The following is a 23,138-nucleotide window of genomic DNA, read 5'->3' as shown; positions in this document are numbered from 1 at the left end:
TTTTTTTGAAAAAGTTCCTTGAGGGCTTAAACAATGATTGAAAATTGTTGCGGAGGATGAGAAAATTGGTCTTGGACACATTTATATTTCTTATTATTGTCTCTACATTTACCAATGATCACCAAATACCACATGTTTCTTTACTGTAAATGTTTATAGTATAACATGCACTGAAGCTTTTTATTTTTTAGATTTTTTAATTATAAATATTTCCATATCAAAGAAGCCAAATCCAGTCATGGACACATTGCGGTAATGACATTTTTTTCTTAAATGTGAAAAAAAATTGGTTTGTATGATGTAATTTGAAATCATGTGCAAAATAGTACATGAAGAGATGTTTGTAACTGTATGCTTCTTATTTTGATACTCTAACTTTGCCATTACTTTTTTTTAATCAAAATGTTTCATGACACCTCATAAGTCTAATTTCGCGAGAATCACCCTCATGTGTTTTAATGAAAGGGATGCAAAAAGTGCTGTAAAAGTGTCTGGTACATTTAAACCTGGCTTTTCAGGTCATAATATTTTCACATGCTGCTATTTGAAATCCATACACATAATGCACTGATGAAATAGGATTTACTCTGTTTAGGATTATATGTTTTTTTCTAAATGAAAAACAAATGCCAGCTGTTTTCCTGGAAAGAGCATTGGGTCAGGCAAAAAAGCAGGGAAATTTTCTGGATTGAGATAACAACACCCATTTGGAATAGTAGTGTGTCATGGAGCCAAAGTTGTGCAGTTGTCTCAATGCTCAAGAAGCTTAGTGGGAATTTAACAAAGTATGTGACACTTTATAGACGAGAGAATGTAACGGTCCCACAGATTACCAAAATGTAATAACCCTGCTCCGGCTCAATTCACTTTTCCAACTGGAGGAGTTTCAAAAGCACCATTCCATAAATAGAAAAATATTGTGGAAATTACTTGGCAGCTTTCATTTCTTAACATCCTACCGTTTGTGTGGCTTCCCTCCCCATAAATAATGCATCAACTTAATGGAGCAAGAAAACAAATAACTACTTGAGTCCTTTAGGCAGAAATGAACATATTACACAGAGAGCTCTATCGTGCAAGAACACACAGAGCAATCTGTTTTTATAAGTCTCGACTCACAGCAACGGAGGCAGAACTCCTAACTGTGTAAAATTGGTTTTATTAGCATGTTTGACTGAAGGTACTGTTCTTTATATTTAATGTTGATTTTAGCAAATGTGTTAATAATGTGGAAATTCTGCATTTCTTATTTAGACTGATTTCAAAGTATTTTACTGGTATTATTGAGTGGCAACTGAACTCTCAATATACCAACTGAGTCGCCAGTATCCACACTGTACTTCATTCGGGTCTTATAAGGTTTTCTTTGCCCCTGGCTCAAATGGACATTCACTTTTGGTGTTGGCGGCAAAAGGAAGCAAAGGCTTGTATCCCAAAGAGATTGATTTTATCCCAGGAAAAATCTCTGCCCCACTTTACTTCTCTCTCTGAGATTGAGTTCAAACCCCCGAGGTTATGATAGATAATCCACACACTGATTGAAAATTAGTAAAGTCATTGACCCTTCAGAGATCTGCCCTCTCTTTCATTCTGTCCCAGGTCTTTCATCTGAAGTCTGCCTGGAGGATGTAAACTAACATCACATATCTACTAAACATCACAGGTGTTATGAAGTGCCTTGTGCCTTTACAGCAGGATAAAAGGAAATCCATATATGGATCTATAGATGTTCGTGCTGAAAGTGCAGGGGGTGCAGAGACTGCGATTTGAATGGCAATTTTGAAATAAATGAAATAAATAAAAAAGTAACATAGTAAATGAAGAGTTTGGTTCCAAAATGCAATAAATTCATTTTGACTAATTTGGGTAAAAATTTGTTTCCTATACCAAGAAAGTGACAAGATGAAAACCAATTTCTTCTGTCACAAACTTTCACATTGCATCTTTAGGTTATAATAACATTAAAAATTCAAATCCATAATTTGATTTTCAAAGATTTACTTTGACATATTAAAAACACTGTCATTGCTGCTGTCAACCTTGGGACGTTGTCACTGAACTTTTTTGACAGCGATCAGCTGTAAAATGGTTTGGTCCTGCTCAATTTTCGTTGGCTTCAAGTAAAATAATGTAAAGTTTTTCATGAGATCCCCACAAGCAACAAGCAACTGCCGGCATTTTTCCTTCGCCCGACTGCCTCTCATTATAAATTATTTTGATGGCTTACGTTTTTTCCCCGCCACAGAAAACCACCACAGGTTTATCAATGCCATCAAAGTATTGTTTTGTTTTTGATCACGAAACTCGGATTCTGTGTGTACTCAAAGCGCCGGCATTGTTTACCATGCGTGGAATGGTGCGCCGTGATTTGTTGAGTGGATTTATTTCATTCTGCAGAGAAGGAGGAATGACGTTTATTGCGTTTTGGGAAAAAAGGGAGAAAAGATGACAGAATAACACGTCGGATATCGGATTTTGTTTAAAATTAAGGATTTACTTTTTAATACTGACCTGATACAATACTGATTTTGGCGGTAACTTATTTTTCTTAAAGCGTAACTAAACCCCTGGTCAGAGCCTGACTCCACCCACTGGCAATATTTGAAAAAGAGATCGTAACAAGGGCGTGGTGAGCTTGAACCTGCTTACATCACGAGTTCTTTTTTGGACCCAACATCCAATAGGAAAATTCAACTGCAGTAGCCACCATTCAACCTGAAGAGGGCAGCACTCAGCCGTTTTTACACCATATATTGTAGTATTGAAACACTTTGGGCTCTATCTTACACCCGGCGCAATGCAGCGCAATGTGCGAAGCAAGTGTCTTTCGCTAGTTTCCACCCTAATTTTCACGTTTAGCGCCGCGTTGTTTAAATAGCAAATGCATTTGCGCCCCCTTTTGCGCCCATGGGCGTTCTGATCTGAAAACGAGGTGTGTTCAGGCGCATTGTTGGCGCATTGCTATTTTGAGGCAACTAAAATAGACTACGCCATTGACCAACAAAAACCTGGTCTAAAGTCTAAAGTCAATGGCGCAATGTGTTTTATGTTATTTAAAGAGCGCATTAGTAATATGCGCCTATAAACGGGAGGACAATGTGGATTTGCTTATCACAAAGTACAAGAATGCGCAGCAGCACAAAAAGCTTTTAAATATGAAAGATTAAAGGATTGAATGTAAAAGATTATTATTGAGTCTCTTGGACATAAATGAGGACTAATTATGAGACGTTAGAAGGCGCAAAGAGCTGCTTCACCTGCAGCCTGGTAAGTAAATAAATGCTTTGCTTTAAACAAATGCATCTGTTTTTAAATGTTTTTTTAAATGCTACCTCACGGATTTATTGTATATGATTACTCTGTACCTGTGGATATGGTGAGATGAGAAACATTTTTAAGTAATGCTTAAAAAAACTCTTTGCTAAAAAAACCGCTGTCCAAAGTGCTGAAACGCGCAGAGAGCCGTTTGTAAACTCTTTATTTCCTGTTTGTTACAAATAAAGTATTTTTAGAGTACAAACCTTATCTTACATACTTGTAAATTATTTTTTGATGATATTGGATAGCCATACATTTAAAGCAATTACAAGCCTGCTTTTTTACTTCCATGACTAAAAGAAAACGGTTTTAAAGGTTTTAATAAAAAAAATAATTGTGAAAAACAACACAATTATTTAACATTAATCTTAAACTGGGGATCTTCTTCCTCCGCTTATTTTTTCAGTTTACAAAGTCCGTCATCTAAATAGGGATTAGACATAGCGCCAGCGCAACTTGCTTTTAAAGGGGATGAGAGCTCAGACTCTCATTGGTTTACTGCACGTTACGCCCAAAATACTCCCATTACAATAGGACCAACCCCTTTCGACCATGCGCTCGGCGCACAAACCATTTATCCCGTCGTTAAATTAGCAAAAGTGGATTCAGACACGTCCATTTACACGTTGCGTTGTGCGCTTTAGACAATGCGCTTAGATCGTTAAAATAGGGCCCTTATCCAAATGTCAAAAAACTTACTAAAATCAATGAACAGCACTAATAAAGCATCATTCTTACAGATCATTAACTAAAAAAAGTTGGTTTAGGGTTTAGTTACTCTTTAAAAATGGCGTTTATCACGTTTTTGGAACCAAACTCTTCAAATATGCAAAGATATAAAAGTTCTTGAAGTAAATTATAGGGATCCAAGTGAAAACAAATGTGTTTTAAAGTCGGCATGAAATTACAGTGATTTTTTTTATTGAATATTGGGGGATTTTTTTAAAAAGGCTTATCTGTGAATTTTTTTTTTTTTAAATTGATGTGCCCTCAAATCTTTAATCAAAAATGCAAATCTCCTTCCCTCCTCAAAGCGATCTCTTTACTTTCAGTCATGAGGAATGGCGCGAGTGACAGGCCCAGGAATTGATAAATTTGTAAGTAGCAACATGCCTAGGGGTGGGCAATACAGCCTCAAAATTATATCATGATATTTTAAGAATTTTTGCGGTAATGATATTAATTAATGACGGTATAAAAATTATGGTAAAGGTAGGGCAATTTCCATCCAATGAGCTGTCATTGATGACAGACTACCTAATTCAAAGTGTAAATCCATTGTCATAAGGTGGCAAAAGTGCACGATCACATAGCATGAGTTAAATGTAAACAAAATACGAACTAGAGATGAAATGGTATGAAAATTTTACATCACTATGACACTACCACAGATTTTTTTAAGTTCTTAAAGCTCCACTGTGTAGGATCTACTCCCATCAAGCGGTGAAAGTCTATATGACAACCAACTGAATATTACTTTCTAGCCCCCCCCCATTCGGAACGCGTTTTAACTCGTACGGTGGCCCGGCCGTGTCATGGCAAGGTTAACATGGCTTCCAGTAGCTACAAAGCAAAAGCAATGAAAAAAAATGAACAATTTGCAATGTCATTTGCGTGTGATCCATCAAAGCACACAGATTTATGTTTAACATGGAAAAAGTCTGATTGTCATGATATGTCCGCTTAAAATCACATACAAAAAGCAACCATAAACGTAGCTTAAGCCCTATTCGGACGGGATTAGTTTTACAGGGGAAGATGGCGTAATGTAATTTTACCACAGGACGTCGGGTAATATAAATGGTCAATTCGGACGGGATTAGAAATCTCTGTAAAACATTCAGAAGTGGGAGGGGTAACTTGTTGGCGCAGCGCGTCACCTCTCGTCTTCACGTGCACGTTACCTTGCTTCCAGATATCAGATGTGCTAACAACATGACACAGACAAGGAAAACGCGAAACACTGTGTTTAATTTTTAGTTTGGGGAGAACGTTAGTTTCGTAAACAGTTCCGCGCATCTGAGAAGTGAATTTGACTTTTTTTTTAAGTTTGTGTCGTGTTTTATTCAGAAACTGACCTGCCACTGACTTGTTTCTCCGTCTAGAACGCAAGTAAATGCCTCTTTAAGCGCTTTTATATTTAAAAGAAACCCGCAAATTAAAAGGAAATGACGCGATTTACGTGTATATTTACAGCTGGTCGATTCGCACTGGATTAGTATTACCTGAGGTAATTTCTCCGGACCTTTTTACAGAAGGTAAAAGACGCCGTAATCTTTACTGACATTGTCCGTAATGATTACTGACATGGAGCATTCGGACTGGACTAAAATCACAGAGAACCTCTGATAAAAACTTGCTTTACCCCACCTCCCTATGTAAAACTAATCCCGTTCGAATAGTACTTTAGACACTTCTTTTTTCATCGACGCGAGGAAATTATCACAGGGGCTGTTAAACTTGGTATTAAGATGTGTTTTCGTAGATCAGATCACAAGTGGACGAGAGAGACACATTACGTTTACACTTGCTGTTTAAATCCTTCTCTTTTTGTCCATTTTCGACCGCTTCTCTCCAGATTACTGAGGAGATGGTCTGTGGACGAGTCCCTCTGTCATTTAATCATGAGCTGCTGGAGTAATGACGGGTTTAAATGGACGCGAACTAATATGTCAGAGTCCAATGCTTATGTTTAAGTAAACGTTACATGTCCGTGTATATGTAAGAGCTTTCTCTGATATTGGTGAAATAAGATCGCTCAACTTTCACACGCTTGTAAAATGAAACGAAAGACGCGCAGATCAGACGCTTTTATCAATGAAAGGCTAAAAATAGCGCTGTACACCGTGTGTTTGTGCTAGAGGTCAGAAAAGATTAGTACCTCAGATTACATAAATGGGCGGAGAGACGGCGTGTGGCTGTTCCAAGACATTAAACCACATGCATGTTTACACTAACAAGTGTTACGCATACCCATGTTCAAGTTTACAACATAAACTGTATAGATGTAAACGAATATGCTGAATTACCTGTGGTGAAGAAAGTAACTTAGCAACTTCATTGTCCAATGAGCCCCATCTTGGAAAACTAACTCCAATATTGACTTTGGTCTTGATGTTTTTCCTGTCGCGTTGTCGTTTAAAATCCCTGTTTCGCTTCCTTGGCGACTTGTTTTAATGTCCTCGAGAATAGTTCTTCAACAGGCTTTCAAAGCATTAGATTGCAGGTTTATCACGGCGTGCGGCCGAAGGATTCAGTCTAACGCAGGTCGCATATCCGGGCTGCATACGTCATCAAGCCTGGTTTATTTAAATTAACTGAGCATTACATTCGCAAGTCATAAGCATATTACATCAATTTACAATTAACTAAGAATAAATGTCAGCTTTATAATTGTTAATATTCTGAAATAAGACTGTCTTGATGACGTATACCGCCTACACATGCAACCTCCGTAGGCTTCAGCTCGCGGCCAGCTTGAGTGTACTCTGAAAGCGCGAAAGGCGGAGCTTGAATTTCAGGAATGTCCCTCGTCGGCGAATGTATTTCAAAGATGGAGGCACAACATGGATTCAGCCAGAGAGCGCTACGGTGGTATGTATTTTAAATAGCAGATTCTACACTTACGAGAATACTTTGATTAGTGGGGTGGAAGTAATTACACATGAATGAGCACATACTTTTGGAAGAAAACATGGGTTTTTGCTAAGAATTAACTAAAAAAAGTACACACTGGAGCTTTAAATCATTAGCTAACAATTTAAAATTTTAACTTAAAAATTATTTTACCTGTAAGTGCACTTTTGTTAAAACATCAAATAAATAACATTAAAATTCATCATGGCACATTTGGGTTTGTGAGATAAATGCTCATGTAGTCCAGATAAAAATCAAGTGAATAAATCAGATTTTCATATAAACACAGAAGAAATCGGCAAGGCATCTGTCTGTTGTGAGAAATGGGGTGTACTTTAGGGTGTACTTCCAGGAGTAAATGATGCCCCCGCGCCTCGCGGCTGTCGCTGAAGAAACAAACAGGGTAAAACTGAGCTTTAAACTCATCAGTTTAATTTAATGGAAAATGAAAAGATGAATCTGTCTAATTAAATATTAAGTAAACTTGTGTCAGTACAACCAGAATGTGAACATTTTTTGGATTTAAATTCAGTCAGTAAAGTAAGTTACTGTCATCACAGTGGTACGAGTTCTCAGCTGTTGTTTCTGTGCGCGTTAGGGAACATAAATGTGCCATACATCTTTACGTCGCTATATCATTGATATCATGATATGACAGTATATTATCATGTACAAATTATGTACATGCCGACTTTAAAGGGACAGTTCACCCAACAATGCTAATTCTCTCATCATTTACTCACTCTTATGTTGTTACAAACCTGTATAAATGTATTTGTTCTGATAAACACGAAGGAAGATATTTTGAGGAATGTTTGTAACAAAATCGTTCATGAGCCCTATTCACTTTCATAGTAGGAAAAAAGAATACTATGGAAGTGAATGGGGCTCATGAACGACTTTGTTACAAACATTCCTCAAAATATCTTCCTTCGTGTTCATCAGAACAAATACATTTATACAGGTTTGTAAAACCTATTTTTGTACTTTAAAAAAGTAGTTAAATTGGAAAAGAATTTAATAATCTTTTATTTGACAATGCAGTGAATACTAGTAAGGGTATTATAAATATATTACATCACATAATTCTTAATAAATCATAAAAATAAATGTACAGTATTTAACAGTTTTCACAGGTGTTACGAAATTCTATTTTTTTGTTTTATATTTTATCCTGCAGGCAGAGTCACAGTGCCCCACATCAATATTCTTCCATCTTTGATTTTGTGTCAGAGATTTATTCCATCAAGATTCTCATTATAGATTTGGCTGAATACTTTTGCCACTGATGCATACAGTGTTTCTTCCACTGGCAGACCACACCAGAACACAAACTGTCTCTCTTTTCTCTTTGTCTTTCTTCATTATAATTTCTTTTGTCTCTTATTACATTATTGTTTCAATCCTGCCTTTCATTGTTTCTCTCTGTTCCCCTGAAATGAAAACATGGGATAATCCAGCTGAGGGCGTCACATGTCTTCCAAAATTACACGTCTGCCCTGATGATGATGATGATAATGTAAAATGGGTCAAGATTAGACTGTGATCAGTGCTTTCCCTGTTTTTTCTTTCCCAGTCAAATCCTTCAAGGGTTGATAGACATGCACTTTCCAGAGATCTACATACTGTATAACAATGAACTGATATCACCAATGATATTTATAAAAGTTGATCATGTAATCATGTAAAGATTTTATCATTTAATCACATGTTATTATTCAAGTGTTGTTCATTTAATGACTTTGTATTGAAAACAGGCCAAAATTTAAAGGGGACATTTCACAAGACTTTTTTAAGATGTCAAATAAATCTTTGGTGTCCTCAGAGTATGTATGTGATGTTTTAGCTCAAAATACCATACAGTATAGATAATTTATTATAGCGTGTTAAAATTGCCCATTTGTAGGTGCGAGCAAAAATGTGCCGCTTTTGGATGTAAATGGCAGTGCTAAGGGGCGGTATTATCCCATTCTGACATCACAAGGGGAGCCAAATTTCAATGATATTTTTTTCACATGCTTGCAGAGAATGGTTTACCAAAACTAAAGTACTGGGTTGATCTTTTTCATGTTTTCTAGGTTGATAGAAACACTGGGGACCCAATTATAGCACTTAAACTTAAAAAAAGTCAGATTTTCATGAAATGTCCCCTTTAAGCTATTTACTGATTTATTTCAACCGTATTAACCTCTTGTGAGCTTACAGCTCAAAAACAAAAGGCTCTGACCCGATGTGAATGGGTCTATGATCAGACCAGAATTAAATGATGTAATGAAGCAGTTTAACCTAAATTTTTGAAATATTAGAATGCACAGCTTTGTAGGAGTTGTATGCTTTATTAGTTTTGTCAGTTTTATGGTGCATCGCTTTTGAAGCTTTAAAAATTAAAAATTTCTTCATTTGTGTTTTATGGGTTTGGAAGTGGCTCGAGGGTAAGTAAATAATGACAGAATTTTAAATTTTGGGCAAACTAATCCTTTAGCACCAAATAAAGGGACACTTGTGTGTTTACCCCAAAGCATTCTGGGAAAATAATAATCATTAAACACACATCTGTATTTGTCAATTTACTGCACAGTGACTCAATCGTGCATGTCGCTAATGAATCACATTTGAGATGGGCAGCATGAAAATCTGTTGTTTTTTAGGCATGTGGTGTGAAATGGATAGAAAGAAAAGACGGATGAGAGGGTGAGCAAAGATAATGTGGTGTGTCACGACGCTGTCAGCCACAATCATTCTGCTTTTTTTGCCATGACCCGTTTCCTCTCTGGCCACAGAGACTCTGGAAGATGCTCACATGGCAAGATTCCATGGTCTCTAAGTCCCATCAGTGAAGAGGAGGGACAGATGAACTGTCTGGCTGCTGGATAAACCCAAGAGACAGAATCAAGCGAAGAAAAGGAGCATTTGGCCACTGAATGGTGGACATGTGGTTGTAGCCGAGCCGAATGAGACCAAATGATTTCTCCTGAGCTTGTTACTCACTCACGTAGTGTAAGAAATACGACATTGTTAAATGGCCAATAGCTCGAAGTTGGACTGTCTACAGAGATTAAGTCAAGATTTCAAATTGGCAAGAGAGTTGAGTGTCCAGTAGTTGAATGCTACTGGACCCCAATCTGGGTCAATGGGTTTTACATACTTCTAGTGCACAAGTCAATGTCTATAACACACATGCCCGCAAGCAAACATTCAGTGTTGTTATTGAACATTTTCATGAAAAAATATGCGAATGTTTATTGCTCAAGCATGTGTTTTTCCTCTTGTAATATTGCCTAGAGGCAGCTACAAGCACTGCGTTGTGCTTACATTTTTACATGCACTTTAGACAGAGATAAGTCTACGTTCCATAAGATTCACAAATAAGAGCCGATCTGCTCCAACTTCTTCGAAATTTGTATTTGAATAACTTTAGCAACTCCAGTGATGATTTTTTCCTCAAAAGTGCTTATTGTGTTGGTATCTTATAAACATTATTTACATCTACTGTAAGTGGAAATGATAAGCCCCACCCCTTTTGCTGGAAGTTGCATAGCACCAGCCGGGTAATCAGATTTAAACTAAAAATCTTGGCTGTAATTGGTCTGCTTTACTTACAGTATGCGTGCAATACCCATTAGACGGTCAGTGAATGGGTGATTCTCACGAAAACTTGGTTTTAAACATGTCAAGCATGAAAATTTAAAAATTGCTTAAATTTACTTTTTTTTCTACCAGACATTGAAAAACAAAGTCTGGAGTAAATGGGAACATTAATTTAAAAACTTTTACTTATCATTTAACACTTTTTGTAACATAATTTAAAAAATTAGTCTCATTACCGCAACAGTCAGAAAACTAGCCTGACGTTGTCATACTCAATTCTAGTCAGAATTTGAGTCTGATACCGCTCCATTGAGCTATAATTATGAGGCGTGTCTCAACCGAAAAATGCCTCTGCACTCAATTGGATAGACCTACGACCAATCAGAGCAACGGAGTGTGTGTGTGAGTGTATTTTGAAATTACGTCTTTGCAGCCTGACCGAAGTATTTCGCTACAATGACACTAACATTGTGATTATACTGAGTTAGCGAATGTACATCAACACCTATTATGTTTACAACATTTCGTTTATATCACAACATGAAGTATTTACTAAGTCATAGAGTAAGACTATCTCTTACCGTTTGTACGTTAGGTGAACTTCATCCACGACGATACCCATTACGTTTGCTTGAAAATATTGGAGCCTAGCATGTTCCTCCACTTATTCAGCAACCACGATTCCGGGCTTCCGAAAAGAAGCTGGCAACGACCGCTAATTATATCCATCTCGTCGTGCACGCTGAGTTGCATCGCCGTGATAACGTTACCCATTTCAGTTGCGACCAACTTTTGCCGAATAGAAAGGACGGCAAAAACATCAACAAATGCCTTGCTCGCGTTTCTCTGTTCCTCTTTTAAAATCAATGCTCTGTCGATATCTTTTAGAACAGACTCAATGTCAGAATCCACACATCTGAACTCTACAGCAGCAGCCATTCAACACACGCGCTCTTTGGTGACGTGGTTCATTACGTTACTGTTGATTATCTGTCCATCATCGTATAAAGGACAGATAATTTGATTGGTTCGCCCAGCTCTAGTCCTAGCATAGCAGCTCCTCAACGGAAAAACTCCAGACCGATCTTCCCGTTCTCAAATTCTTGTGGGCGGGGCTAAGATCGGCTGGCACCCAGGCTATCAGAAAACATCAACACTGACATAATTTGGAGATTCTGCACATGCATTTAAAATCAAAGTATTATGCTCCTATTAATTAAATTAACATTTAATAAGCATCTGTTGCGGTAATGATAATCAAAATGTCGTGTAAGCATTCTGACAAGACAATATTTCAAATTAACTGTAAAAAAATGATCTTACCTGGTAGCCATCTTGAAGTAACTGGTCCATGTGCTTGGTCACTCAAAATCAAACTTTATTAAAATTCTGTATGTGTGCTTAAACTTTTCTCAAAAGGTGTTGCGGAGGATGAGAACATCAGGCATGGACACATCATTTTTCTAATTTTTCTTCATTATTATTATACATGAATATTCAGTAAATATTTTTTCTGTCATCTAAAGTAGTCTAGCAAAACATCCATTTATTTTTTTTCTTAATATTTTTGTGTTAATTTGATTAAATTACAACATAACGCATGTTCAAACACAGCCGGACACATTGCGGTAATGAGAATTTCAGCAGAAAATGAGATAAAATTTCCAATTATAAATTCTTATGTTGAAATCACACATTTTGCAAGGTAGAACACAGTATTGTGTTAATTCTGATGCTTTTTAATGTTACTATAATACACATTTTAAAGCTAAAATCATTAGTGCCGTGGTGTTTCAATGGTTTCGTGGGAATCACCCGAATATTGGTTACTTGTATGTAAAATGTACGTGCACAGTCGAACGCACAGACTTATAAAGCATAGTCTATTTGTTTTGTACATGCAGACAGACATTCGACGCATGTGCATTGTGACAAAATGCAATGCATGTACTGGGCTACATACATTCTTCTGTTGGCACATGTGCACCTACCGGTTACACAAATTTGGCAGTGCATGCGTACTACTCTGAAATTTGAGTCACGTGTGCTGTAAACTTCTAGCTTATCTTTTCATTGATGATGTATGTCTGTATCTGTATTCTTTCTCATAGAGCAACATCAAGAAAAGGCATGTCATTCAGCCGAGCAAGACCCAGTGACGCCAACCTGTGGGACATCACTTTGGAACCAGGGAGAGGAAGCGATTCCCAAACCATTTCAGTGACCTGCCAGAAAAAAGGCACATTAACTAGTAAAAGGCAAGTCGTCTGTCCTCAACTCTCATCATGCTTTGAATCTACTGAACCACATGCTCACATTTCAAAGTCATTTCATTGTTAAAAAGCTTTTTGTGCCCTTGCACGTTGCCAGCTGTGGTCTGTTCCTCTGAAACTAAGAGTTTAGTGACAGATTGCAAAATAATTTTTCGACGGGAAAAAACAACCTTCTAATTTCTTTTCTCCTCATTGTTCGGGCACTAACAGATGTTCAGACAACCTGTTTTTCCTTTTGCGGGATGGTATTCTGAATTAAAATTAAAGACCATCTTTTTCTGGTTAAAAAGGTCCAGGTTAACAATATTTACCCTGCCAGGCACTTATTAAATATAGACCGTAGTGGAAAATCTCGGTGCTTTGTTAGCTGGTGATTTTATGATTAATGGCACAAATCTATTTTATAAGGTAGGTATCCATATAGAAATCAACTGGTAAACTTCATAAAAATGTGATATTATTCCATCGCTTCAGTGTCTGGTAACCTCAAATCTCCTCTGCTGTTATTAAGAGGAATGAGCTCATATTGAGTAGAGAACAATGAGTTCATATTACTTCTCTGCGTCTCAGAGATCGGCTTGCTTTTCAAATAAAGAGTTTCGAGTGTTTTTGGATTGCATTCAAATCCGCCACAAAAACTGCAAGCATCTTGTTAATAAGATCCTCCATCTGGGTGTCACATTTCTATTGGTCTCATTGGGTCTTGCTTGGTGCCTGTGGAGATGGGCTGTCATTACTGATGCAGATTACAGCTTCTCTTCTCAGTTTATTTCAGTTTCTCTACGCTTCTAGTTTTATTGTGAATTCTATATGCTTTAGGTAGATATATTACAGCTAGTTTATTGTAACATACACTAAACACTTTTTCGTTTGTAAAGCAATAAGAGCTCAGTATTGAATGTAGTCGGTCATAAATAGTCTCAGATTGTTATATATCAAAACTCCAACATAAACATTTTCAACTTGGTTTGATTTAAAACAATTCTTTATTAATAATTGTTAAGGAAATGATTATACCCATTAAAAAAAAATCACTGTCACTGGGACGATAACCTTTCAAAAAGTACACATTTGTATTTAAGGAGTTCATATTGGTACCTCAGAAGAACATATTAGTACCAAGGAGAGCTTATTATTACCTCAACGATACATATTAGTATCTACATATCTGTACCCAATGGTACATATTAGGACATTTTTAAAGGTATACTGCCCCAGTGACAGCTTGGTACATACACTCACCTAAAGGATTATTGGGAACACCATACTAATATTGTGTTTGACCCCCTTTCGCCTTCAGAACTGCCTTAATTCTACATGGCATTGATTCAACAAGGTGTTGAAAGCTTTCTTTAGAACTGTTGGCCCATATTGATAGAATAGCATCTTGCAGTTGATGGAGATTTGTAGGATGCATATCCAGGGAATAAAGCTCCTGTTCCACCACATCCCAAAGATGCTCTATTGGGTTGAGATCTGGTGACTGTGGGGGCCATTATAGTACAGTGAAGACATTGTCATGTTCAAGAAACCAATTTGAAATGATTCAAGCTTTGTGACATTATCTGTGCATTATCCTGCTGGAAGTAGCCATTAGAGGATGGGTACATGGTGGTCATAAAGGGATGGACATGGTCAGAAACAATGCTCAGGTAGGCCGTGGCATTTAAACGATGCCCAATTGGCACTAAGGGGCCTAAAGTGTGCTAAGAAAACATCCCCCACACCATTACACCACCATCACCAGCCTGCACAGTGGTAAAAAGGCATGATGGATCCATGTTCTCATTCTGTTTACACCAAATTCTGACTCTACCATCTGAATGTCTCAAAAGAACTCGAGACTCATCAGACCAGGCAACATTTTTCCAATCTTCAACTGTTCAATTTTGATGAGCTCGTGCAAATTTTAGCCTCTTTTTCCTATTTGTAGTGGAGATGAGTGGTACCCAGTGGGGTCTTCTGCTCTTGTAGCCCACCCCCTCAAGGTTGTGTGTGTTGTGGCTTCACAATTGCTTTGCTGCATACCTCGGTTGTAACGAGTGGTTATTTCAGTCAAAGTTGCTCAGATTGAATCAGTCGGCCCATTCTCCTCTGACCTCTAGCATCAACAAGGGATTTTCACCCACAGGACTGCTGCATATTGGAAGTTTTTCCCTTTTCACATCATTCTTTGTAAACCCTAGAAATGGTTGTGTGTGAAAATCCCAGTAACTGAGCAGATGCTCAGGCACCAACAACCATGCCACGCTCAAAATTGCTTAAATCACCTTTCTTTCCCATTCTGACATTCAGTTTGGAGTTCAGGAGATTGTCTAAGGACCACACCCCTAAATGCATTGAAGCAACTGCCATGTGATTAGTTGATTAGATAATTGCATTGACAAATTGAACAGGTGTTCCTAATAATCCTTTACAATTGTTCATGTTAGCTAATACATTAACCATCTAATTGCATCTGACGTGTTCCCTTGTAAATGAGTATTTTTATCAGGCTCTTAAGTTTAGGTTCAGTAATCTCACTTTAATGGCATTGAAAGGTTATTAGTCAGTTATTCAAATGCATATTTGACTGCAAAACCCTCTAAGTACATGCAGGCTTTTTGCTTTACTTAAAAATAATCCACATTTTGGACAACACAGAGTAAACTAAAATCACTAAAGATGGACTAGAGACATGAGATGGCATTTTGTATCTTTTGGTAAAGTGTTACCCAGTAATGGAGTGATTAAACTTATTCAATAATGTACTTATGTGTGTGCATATACAGTACTTACAGTACCTAAATACTAACTGTGGTCATTCCCTTTCCAAGTTAAAATAGTGTAGTTTCAAGACAAAAAAAAAACGTTTTTAGCCATCACTAAGAACCTTTTCTGTGCATGTAGCTACTCAGTTTGAAGACAATTACGGTACTAGTGAATGACCACCAGTGTCACCAGCTGTATCTCCTTATTAGGTGATTTCCCCCCATTTTTCCACAATGACCCACTTATCTGTAACAATCCCCAGTGCATCAGCATGTTAGACCGGCTCATTCAGCACAAGATTAGAGAGTCTTCAGTCTTATAGCCACCACATTAACTATTAAAAAGCCAAACTGAGAGAAATTCACTGCGTGGTAGCAGTGAGGATGGGAAAGGGTCAGACACTGGACCCAAATCGTAGCTATATCACAGCATGCTTGCCTTATTTAAGAGAATGCATTATAAAGATGATTGTAGGGTAATCAAATCCCAAAAGAAAGTGCCATCATGAAACCTATAATCCGCACCACCATTACAGTACGTGAGAGCTGCCAAAGTAATGCACAAACCATTAGGAATCGCAAAAGCGTTTGATTTTTGTTAGTAACGTAAAAGCACTTTATTGAAGCAAATTCCAGCAGAAAGTCTGAATGTGAGCTGAATTATGAAATAAGCGTGAACTTACGAGATGCTCGTCGGAATGCTGAATGTTTTAATGCTAGTAAAGTGGAAGAGAGGCTTCATCTCTACTGATGACTGATTTCACACTGTCCTCTTTGACAGTGTCTCTCTGTTGACCCGGTTTGATGTGGAGTTGTCACATGGATTGAGATCCAGATGTTTGATTTTCAGGGGTCTTCTTGTGGTCCTGCAGCTGGATTTTGAGTCAGAGGAGCAGAGTGATCAATTAGAGAGCCAGATGGTCACGTGGCGACTGGAGTTGCCTGGAAACATGATTCGGGATGAGGGGACCATGAGAATCTACACTATCCAAAGAGACTACGTGGGCATAGCGCCATTGATCTCTGTAAGCTACTGTATGTGTGAATATTTGTGTTTGTGTTGTTTTATTAGCTTCTTTAATGTGATGGATCATGAGAAGCCAAACCATTTTTACTATTTTTGTTTACTCTCCCTTATATAGGTTCAAATCCAACTTTTCAGGTCAATGTTTGTAAGGTTGTCACACAGAAACATGCTTTTGACTATAAAACAAAAGCCCTTATACATGCCAATTCTTCCTCACTTTGATTTTCCTTTTATCTTCCCACGCTATTGGTCAACTATGAACGTGGTGTCCTTTTGAAACAGATCTCTTCATTCTTTGCAAATAAACCATCAACCATTCAAATATATTCAGTGATATAGCTTTTATAGCACTTAAATGGCCAAGACAAATAAAAAAGGATTTTAATTCACTTATTATACAGCCAGATGACACATTCATTTAAAAGATGGACTGTTTCACAGCTTGACCCTGTCCGCTGGCTGAGTGGGATTTTGTCGGTAACTTTTCAAATCACAGTCAGCATCTGCTGTGCTGCGTTTGGACGATGTTCGCTGGCATCTGTTGGGCCTGGATGTTAAATCTACACTCAAACCTAATCATCCAAACCTATTCGTCATCTGCGCGGCACACTGTAAGATAATCATTAGATGGTATTAATCTCCCACTGACTTTGACAGATGCGGCGCACGTCTCATTCACGATTGTTGCTGTGACATTTTTGACCCGTTTAAGATATTTGCTGAATAGAGACGTCTATAGGAAAACGTATAATGTGATGAGAATACTTGTACTCTCTGTAATTTTACTATTGTGTTGGGCTTTTAGTGTTTTTTATTCTGTTCGTGCTCATTTTACTTTTGTAATGTAACAAACTTCTGAAGGAAAACAGGATATTCAGTGTGGACAAAATGTAGAGACTTACTTTCCATCAAAAAAGGAGCCAGACCTAAAAGAGGTTTTGCTTAAGCAATGATTCAATAGCATTTTTACTATTGGCAAACATTAAGCAGAAAAGGAAGAGGAAGTTATTACAGTTTGATAAAATATTATAACAGCAATTATTTTGAACAACGTGCACCCATGAATCACAAGATAAGTCCAGGAAAATGCATTAGGAAATCAAATAGGGTGGATTTTGGTTACATATTGACTTGAAAATATGATACAAAAGCTCTCACTGGGATAGAAAGGTCTTAATATGTAGCATTTTAGGTATAGATATGTATACATTTGCTACAAAATGTCCCTTTGAGGTAAAACATATGCACTATTTAGGTACAAAAAAGCGCGGCCGTGCTATTCTCTGAGATGTTTTATCAACTGGCTAGTTATCCTCCAGACAGTGACGGACCATGTCGTTCTCTCATTTCGGCCGTGTGGCGTGCATGCCCGCTCATTGTGTAAAGCGTGTCTGCGCTATTCTCCGAGATTGCACTTAATGGCCTTTTGTGCAGAGAATTATTTTTATTTTTTGGATGACCTAGTTAAGGCGGTAGGGTTTCCCAGCTTAGGCGGGCCGCCCGAACTGCAAAGTGCTGCTGGAAACCCTGTGTACTGCCCCAGTGACAGCTTTCTGAGAGTGTACATATTGTACCTTATTTATTTAATAATTATTGTCACGCAGAACACAGAGGTCTTAAACACAGCTGTGCTAACTGGAAAGAAGGTATCTGTGCCTGTGAAGGTTTTGGGAGTGGAGGCTGACGGCTCCATCACTGACATCACCAACTCCTCTCGCTGCAGGTCTTCAGACCAGGATGTCTTGAAGGTAATGTACTGTATGTCAAGGTCAGACCACCTCTCCCAGCTTTAGCAATCTCACACTATGTTTACTTCCTATTAGCAGTCACACTCTGCCTTTAAATGACATGTCTGTTTGAACTGGATGGGCACAGGAGAGGTTTGGGGAGGACCACAGACAAAAATGACTTCCTAGTTATTCAAGAAACGGAGAGAGACAGTGACCAGAACGATATTGATTCATCAGCCAGTGGGTTTTTAACAGTACTAAATGTTAAAATGTAATAGTAGTAACATTTTGAGTAGTACATTTATATTTACGCATTTGGCAGTTGTTTTTATACAAAGTGCATGATTACACTGCAATAAATGACTTTCTTAGTATTTTTGTCTTGTTTTCAGTAAAAATATCTAAAAATTCTTAAGTTAAGATGCATTTTCTTGATAAGCAAAATTATCTACGAAAATATACAATTTAAGCGAATTTGTGCTGAAAACAAGCCAAAAAATCTGCCAATGGAATAAGAAAAATTTTCTTAAATTAAGTGTTTATAAAAAAAGTTAACTTATTTCAAGAACATTTTTCTTGTTCCATTGGCGGATTTTTTTGCTTGTTTTAAGCACTAATGTTCTTAAAGTTTATATTTTTTGTCTAAAAACTAGACTTATTTTCCTAGGTCATTTTGGTCATCAAGAAAATACATCTTAATTTAAAATTTTTTAAAAATATATTTTTACTGAAAACAAGACGAAAATACTAAGTAAGTGTTTTTTTCGAGAGAAATTTTCTTATTTTTACTGAAAACAAGACAAAAATACTATCTAAACACTCTTAAATTAAGATGCTTTTTCTTGATGAGCAAAACGACTCAAGAAAATAAGTCTAGTTTTTAGACAAAAAAATAAAATTTAAGTGATTTTGTGCATAAAACAAGCAAAAAAATCTGCCAATGGGGTAAGCAAAAAAATCTTCAACATTTTTCTTAACCCTTGTGCCTTGTTCCAATTCACTACCCTTTCGTGTTGCCAGCGGCCAAAAATGGCCACCAAACCAAACGGCTGCAAAAATGTATCAGATCAATATCCTTTTCAAATTTTTTTGCATAAATCTGCCAATCAACCTCAGAACTGATCAAAACCACCAAATGTTCCCAAAAATTTCATGATTTCAACTGTTCAACTGCCAAGCTCACAAGTGATGCCACTGATTTGGGAAAAAAACACAAAATCACTGATTTTCAATATAAAAAGTGAATGTGGACTGGACCCTCTTCCACCCCCTCCACAGTCCTGGGCATGCCAAAGACCGGCAAAAACATTGGCCCCGATGCACCTCCAGTTTTTGTGCAGCATCAGATCAAATTTTTTTCTCCCTCATTTATTGTTTGTGGCCATTTTTTCCCCATTGACTTCCATTATAAAAACATTTTTTGCAGTGTATGCATGCTTGCACTGCAAAAATTACTTTCTTACTTTTGTACTTTTGTCTTGTTTTCAGTAGAAATATCTAAAAATTCTTAAATCAAGATGAATTTTCTTGATGAGCAAAATGACCTAAGAAAATAATACTAGTTTTTAGACAAAAAATGTTGCCACAACGGAAGTCAATGGGGAAAAAATGGCCACAAACAACAAATGAGGGAGAAAAAAATCAAATCTGATGCCGCACAAAACCAAAAACGCATCAAAGCCAATGTTTTTACCAGTCTTTGACATGCCCAAGACTGTAAAAAAGGTAAAAGAAAATCCAGTCCACATTCACTTTTTGTATTGAGGATCGGTCATTTTGTGTGATTTTTTCCCCCAAATCAGTGACACTACTTATAAACTTGGCAATGAAAGAGCCAAAATCATGGAATTTTTGCAAACATTTGGTAGTTTAGATCAGTACTGTGGGTGATTAACAGATTTATGCAAAAAAAAAAATGGAAAAAAAATGAATCTGATGAATTTTTACAGCAGTTTAATTTAGTGGCCTTTTTTGACCGCTAACAACACGTAAGGGTAGTAAATTTGCCCACGGTATATTGTTAAGTTTTTGAAAAATTTCAAAGCATTTTCTTAAAATATGTGTAAATATAAGATTTGTCACCAAAAATCATTCCATTTGCTGAAACACAGAGAAAGTTGTGGCCAAATGAAGACAAAAAAATTGCAAAAATGGCCCCAACAACACATGAGGGTTAAACACTAAAATTTTGCTTACCTATTGGCAGATTTTTTTGCTTGTTTTATGCACAAAAATCACTTAAATTTGATATTTTTGGTCTAAAAACTAGACTTATTTTCTTGTGTCGTTTTGCTCATCAAGAAAAACATCTTAATTTAAGAATTTTTAGATATTTTTATTGAAAACAAGACAAAAAAACTAAGATTTTTTTTTCTTAAAAATCATTTTTTGCAGTGTATGCATGCTTGGAGTCACTGTCATGTGGGTAAAACCATCAAAGTCAAAGCCAAACCACATCTGTGCTCCAGCCACCTGTCTTCATTTTCCTCTTAAAACACTGCAGGTATATGAAGATACAAAGAAAAAACTCCCATTTTTATAAGGCTAAATCAAGGAAATAGAGAGACAGACTAATTCATCCAATGGTAGAGAGTAAATGACAATCAAGAAATTCTGGAAAAGTTCTGCACACACACACATACAGTACAAACACATGCACAGTCACGTTTCTTACACACACACACTCCTTATGAATAAATGAAGTGACTTGAACACAAATTGGAAAATAGGACCAGAGATTTTGCTTTTCTTTTTCCTGAAAAGATTTTTATGGCACAGGGTACAGACCTGCCCTCAGAGGTTCAACATTAGTCTTTGAAGTAGCGGGCAGGAGAGTTAAGGGATGAAATAGCGGCAGTAGATTTTCTAAATGAGACAGAACAATGGACACAGAGCCCATTTCCTTCTACAACACTGACAATCAGTCTACAACAATGGTCAACATTATCAGCAAGTGGCTTTGTGTATTCATTTATTTACATTTCATTTGAATCATTTAGTCAAAAACTGTATCCGGAAGGACTTAAAGGAGCAGTGACTTCTGTCAGTAAGGGTGCATCTCCTTTGTACCATACTGTACTACTTTATATTATTTTTACATATTTTCTGCATAGTCTATTCACTGAACAAAATATATTGCAATAGGAACAAACCAGTGGTGAACCTATATTCTGAATCATATTTTCATCTTTGTTGTGACATATTTTTACACATTGGCTATAGCTTTTTGCTATTCTACTGTAGGTAAATGTTTTCAATGTGCATGCAAGACAATATCCCTTTCTCACACAGGTGTCCGAGAGATGTGATTTTGTGTATGTCAGTGGTAAGGAGACACATGGGAAGGTGAAGATCATGGTAAACTTTACCTACAGTTACCTGAGTGCTCAGCTGGAAATGAGCGTGTGGATGCCTCGACTCCCGCTGCAGATCGAGATGTCCGATCCAGAGCTCAGTCAGATCAAAGGCTGGAGGGTTCCTGTGACAGGGAACAAAAGGTCAGTAATAAACATACATTCATTTCAAAGGCCAGTAGTTCTAATGTTACTGCTCAGTGGGTAACACTGTTGCCTCACAGCATAAAGGTCTCCGGTTCGAGCCCCGGCTAGGTCAGGTGGCCGTTCTGTGTGGAGTTTGTATGTTCTCACTTTGTCTGCGTGGGTTTACTTCGGGTACTCGGGTTTCCTCCCATAGGCCAGAAATATGCAAGTTAGGTGAATTGGAGATATCAAATTGCCCCTCCCCCAACCTGTGTATGGATTACTTATGTGGATCAACTTGTTTATGGATTTAGGGGACGTCCACACCAAGGTAATTACGCTGGCGTATGTTTTTAATTGTTTCCAATGAAAGCGGCACGCTTTTCAAAAATGCCAGCAGCTGGCGGGTCAGCTCTGAGCACGAGAGTTGAAAAATATTCAACTTTGGGTAAAAAGCTCAGCTCGTCAATGTCACTTCTTACTCGGAAGTCCAATCACAGTGGAGGAGGAGCGGGACAAACATCACAACAACCAGACGGTGCATCATTCAACAACAAATAAACAAAGCAGAAATATCTTAGCACCTAAGGTGCTCAGTTGAAAAAAGCAGGCAAGCGCCTACAGTTGGCGTCCGCCTGATGTTTTCAGCCAGGTTTAAAGCAACACCTTAAAATAACATTTCCAAAAAAGTTTCAGTCGTTCATCCACTCGAAACAAGGTGAACTGCACTTTCACATTCGCTTTGCAGCCCTCTATAGGCCAAAACCGCACTAAAGAAGTTTCCAACCGCCGAGTCGCGGTCCTGTAGTTCGAGTGAAAACTACAAAAACTTGCTTTATGGCAGACCTACAATCCAATCAGAGCCAGCTATGGTGCAGTAGACTAAATTATTTACGACATAGTTAATGGAAAATTTTAATTCTAACCTGTAGGGGGAGCAGAGAGCAAAAACTCTTTAGTGTTGCTTTAAACGACATAAATATAGCCATAGATGCTGTAATTGGTGAGAGGAATAAAGAAAAAAAAGTGTTACATGTATACAGACCTGTTTTTACATATTTCTTCCATTCAGTTATCACTATTAAATACTTTCTTGCTTGTCTCTAATGTGTTAAATAGTTTTAAGTAGACATAAATTTTAATACGTCCTCAGTACATTTTTATATTTTATGTTACACCTCATCTGGACATATTCTGCTTTAAAACTGCTAAAAAGTTGTTGGGGTTAGAATAGAGAGTGTGTTCCACAGAGATATCCCTGCAGTTTCCCATAACATCGCACAGACTTTCATTATACGATAGATATGAGATTGCTGAGCCTACTCAAATAGAAGGTT

General features: G+C 37.4%; 1 protein-coding gene across 1 annotated transcript in view; it reads left to right on the top strand.

The window, feature by feature from the left end:
- LOC129424099 (transmembrane protein 132D) overlaps positions 1–23,138 on the top strand; it is a 32,274-nt gene that overhangs the window by 5,719 nt on the left and 3,417 nt on the right. The window contains exons 3-6 of the mRNA XM_073871324.1: positions 12,654–12,800; positions 16,416–16,590; positions 18,197–18,340; positions 21,614–21,819. Coding sequence (XP_073727425.1) covers positions 12,654–12,800; positions 16,416–16,590; positions 18,197–18,340; positions 21,614–21,819 — 672 coding nt within the window. The remainder of the gene's footprint in view (positions 1–12,653; positions 12,801–16,415; positions 16,591–18,196; positions 18,341–21,613; positions 21,820–23,138) is intronic.

The sequence above is a fragment of the Misgurnus anguillicaudatus genome, chromosome 9, assembly GCF_027580225.2.
Source record: "Misgurnus anguillicaudatus chromosome 9, ASM2758022v2, whole genome shotgun sequence".
NCBI lineage: Eukaryota > Metazoa > Chordata > Actinopteri > Cypriniformes > Cobitidae > Misgurnus > Misgurnus anguillicaudatus.
This window is presented reverse-complemented; position numbering and strand designations above follow the sequence as displayed.